The sequence below is a fragment of the Nanorana parkeri genome, unplaced genomic scaffold (assembly GCF_000935625.1).
Source record: "Nanorana parkeri isolate BGI_ZX_2015 unplaced genomic scaffold, ASM93562v1 scaffold21, whole genome shotgun sequence".
Taxonomy (NCBI): Eukaryota; Metazoa; Chordata; class Amphibia; order Anura; family Dicroglossidae; genus Nanorana; species Nanorana parkeri.
Window position 1 is genome coordinate 1,726,636 of NW_017306289.1, and position 3,973 is coordinate 1,730,608.

Here is a 3,973-nt window from a genome sequence, read left to right on the forward strand (position 1 = left end):
ATATATAATGAAATATTAAAGCTACAGTTATCATGATAAGGTATCCAGTCAGCTGCTGAATAAGCACTGATGTTTATTTTCCAGATCACCAGGAGATCCTAATTCAGAAAACCTAGAAAATAGCCGAATGTAAGTATCATTACTTATACTACTTTAACTTTAATGAACCATTTAAAACATGCATAATAAAAGGATCCTGAAAGTCTGAATGAACAAAACACCTCCAGGTAATAAAACCTAAATAGCGCACTATTTTCTAATATACATTTTTCATATCTTTGTACATCATCTGTAAACAACGAGGGCAGTTTGAATGGTATGGTCTTCATGTAATCAGTTGTTTGACAGCTACATTTTCTTAGAAAGTAAGCCAAACTCCCAAGATTTTATTTCTAGATGTTTTACTACTTCTTTATATAGGCATTTGCAGCTTCACTTTATTTATTACAGGTATTTATATAGCGCCGACAATTTACGCAGCGCTTTTATATAGTGCACATTCACATCAGTCCCTGCCCTCAAGGAGCTTACAATCTAAGGTCCCTATATCGCATGCATACATACAGGGCCAATTTAGACACGAGCCAATTTTACCTTCAAGCATGTCTTTGGAGAAGGTCATTACATGTGCAGAGCTCAGGGGAATCTTCCAAAATGTCCAATATGGTCTGTCATTTGTTTTCACTGACAACATGTTTAAGTGTCAGATGACAATTCTTTTGATTTTGGGTATACCGAGGCATTTTAGATAACCTTTTCTGGCTATAAACTCTAGAAAAAGGTAGAACATACCCCTGCTACAAGTAGCCAACATACCTGGGGTAATAAGAAAGCCTGGCCAGTCTGGTTGCACTTACAGAACTTGGCATACTAATCTTCCGTTTCATTTACCTACAGCTAGTTCAGTATAAACGTATGTGACCTTACTCCCTTTGTACAGACCATTGTTAGATTTTTAGAATTAAAGGAAACTTGTTGAGAGAAGTCGCACAAATCACTATTACAGACCTCTCCTGAAAATGTTAGTTTCCTGTGATTTACTGATCTGTAACAGTTTTATGCAGATCGTGAATACTGGCTTCATACTTGTTTCTGGTCCGACTCTGAGACTATTGAGGCCAGAGATGCAGACAAGTCATTTTCAGATGCAGGTCGGCTATAGAAGCAGAAGTATTTATATAGAAACAGATTCCCATTTAAATGATCAATTTGTTTGCACCTTAGAGCAGAGAAAAAAAATGTGTTTGCTGTCTTACCTTGAATGTTACTGATCCTCCTCATTGCCTGTGTTCTACTGTGTTCTTTATTTTCTAATTCACTAAATTACTTCTGTTTCTTAAAAGGTTTCATTGGCTATAAACATATTTATCTTAAGCACAGATTTATTCTGATTTGACTTAGTTTATTAGGTTAAAAAATTATTTGTAGAATTGTAATTCTTATCCAGCTATGCTACACTGTTATCCCGCATAATAAAGTTGGCCACCCTGCTAGTAGCAGGCTTTGATTCAGGAAGATAAGTTATTAAGCAATGCATTTCTATGGCACATCAGTGTACTTCTGTAGCGGGAATGACTAGGGCCAGGAAATCATATAGCAGCATGGTAGGAAGTGGGTTTGCTCGTCACATAGCTGGAATTCTATTCATGCCTGACTTTGTACTTGGAGAACATATAGCAGTTTTAAAAATTTGTCTCTGTCCCAGATGGTGGCAGCTGATACTAAGATAGGATCTAAGACTATAGAAATAAGGTTGATTTATTTGTGGCCAAATATTTGGGCTAGGGATGCACCGATATCTAGTATTTGGCGAGTACTCGTACTCGCCCAACTGCTCCGATACCGGAACTCCCGGTCAGAGGGATATTTCCTCTGACTGGCAGTGCCGCGAGGGAATATGGAGCCGGCTTCCCGTCCATATCAGCATGGAGTCGTCCAAAAAGCATGGAGCTCGCTTCCTGGCCATTCAAGAAGCCGGACGGCGGGCAATGACACACCACCCGGCTTCCTGATTGCCTGGTAAGCCGGCCCCATGTTAGTGGAAGTACTCAATACCGAAATAACCGGTATCGGTGCATCCCTAATTTGGGCTGGTGGCTTATGCACACCAGTTTTCAGGCAGTTTCACTAAGATTTCAATTGGAGCATATATTATTCAAGGCAACCTACCACCATGGTCTTTCATCAAGCTTGTTGAAAGTATTTGAAATTGCCTCAGCATACCTATGCATGGCCAGCATTAACGTGACCATAGACGGACACTCCTCTTAGAAGGAACAGTGGGTGCTGAAAGATCTGCCCATATTTGAATCCCTTCACCACAGTGACTGGTTTATAATCATCTCAACCCACAGCCATGGTGAAAAGATCATTATCCATAGAAATGGTATGATCAGTTATCTGTCACACAGAAATCGTTTCTTACTGCATTCAAAGCATAGTTCTATCATATTGTATGAGATACAATAATGTGTACATTATCCATACAAAGTGAACTAGCAATCCTTATGACCTCTGGCCAGCATTATGTGACATAAGCTTCCTGAAAGTGAAGGCATAGATACAAGGATGGTTGAACTATCTGTCCATTCATCAGTAGGTCCTTGTATCTTTTTTTCAGAGAAACGGGGCAGTTAGAAGAATGCTCTCATATTGCATGTCTTTTAATGTTCCATTATTCCATCCCCTATATTAACAAACTCTTCTCTTCTGCTGCAACATTCCTTACAAATGTAATGTGTCCATTTGCTTTATGTATTCCCTGCAGCCTACATATTCATAGGGTCACTAGCACTATATTAAATCCACTTCATTAACTTGTTTATGCGCTACAGGTTTAATCCCAATGAGGCGTTTATATGTTCAAGTTTCAAGAGTTTATTAGAATAGAAGATCGTTTTAATGAATTGGTATTGTGGATGGTGATCTTTCTTCCCTACATCCAATCAGCTTCTTTTTTGTTATCCCTTAGGCCTTGTTCACACCAAGCGCGTTCCATGAGCAGTTACAGACCGGATCAAAACTGCGTCCAATGTATTCCAATGGTATTTTGGGCTCTAGTTCACACCGCAGCGTTCAGCTCCAGAGCATGTAAAAAAAACTGCAGCAAGCCCTATTTTACCTGCTCTGGAACGCATGCAAACGCTTCAAAAACGCATGCAAACGCCCTGGAGCGCACTGAAAGCCCATTCTAAATTTTTGAACTAAAAACGGCCCGGAACGCATCAAAAACGTGGCACAACCCACTGCTCTGCGTGTGGAGAAACTCATGCAGATCTGGTCTGCATTTGGTGTGAACAAGCCCTCAGGGAAGGGCTACCAGCTGTCTTTTTATTGCCCTTTTTCTTTCGGTGGTAGGTCATCGATAGCAATAGGTTACATGAATGTCAAATATCTCAGTCTCTGTACAGCTGTCAGTAATTTCACATATTTCACCCTGAAAGTAGATTAGTAGATCTTTTCACCTAATTATTACTAGATCATTCACATAATGCCTATAATATAACTTGGTCCTCTACTCCTAAGTATATCGATATAACTGTATTCTAGGATTTGATAGTGTATATGCTTTACTTGCTCTGTGATATCATCATTCCTTTAATATGTATACCATTTCTTCATGTGCATGTTTTCCTCCATCGCATGTTGTGTGCTTTAAGCAAGCATGAATATCCCACAGATTGCAATGATGGGGATGGGGCATCTTGAAAAGTCAAACTGAAGTGAACAAGCACGCGATCCTTGAGTCTGTGTATTTATAGAAGCAACTGTTGGCTTCAATCCATGCTCTGCATATCTGTGGACGTTGCAAATGTGCTCTTTAAAGCCTTCTTAGCAATGTGTTTGCTATGTGACTGCCCATGGTTGCACTTACAATGTAATACAGTCCTTCGTATTCTCAGTGTAAAGTTCCCATAGAATGCAGACTTTAAGAGTGCCCTCAATGTAGAATTTGATCCAATATTTATATATA

The 3,973-nt window shown here is 39.5% G+C and overlaps 1 protein-coding gene across 1 annotated transcript in view; it reads left to right on the forward strand.

The window, feature by feature from the left end:
* UBE3A (ubiquitin protein ligase E3A) overlaps positions 1-3,973 on the forward strand; it is a 43,087-nt gene that overhangs the window by 10,367 nt on the left and 28,747 nt on the right. The window contains exon 2 of the mRNA XM_018563355.1: positions 85-129. Coding sequence (XP_018418857.1) covers positions 85-129 — 45 coding nt within the window. The remainder of the gene's footprint in view (positions 1-84; positions 130-3,973) is intronic.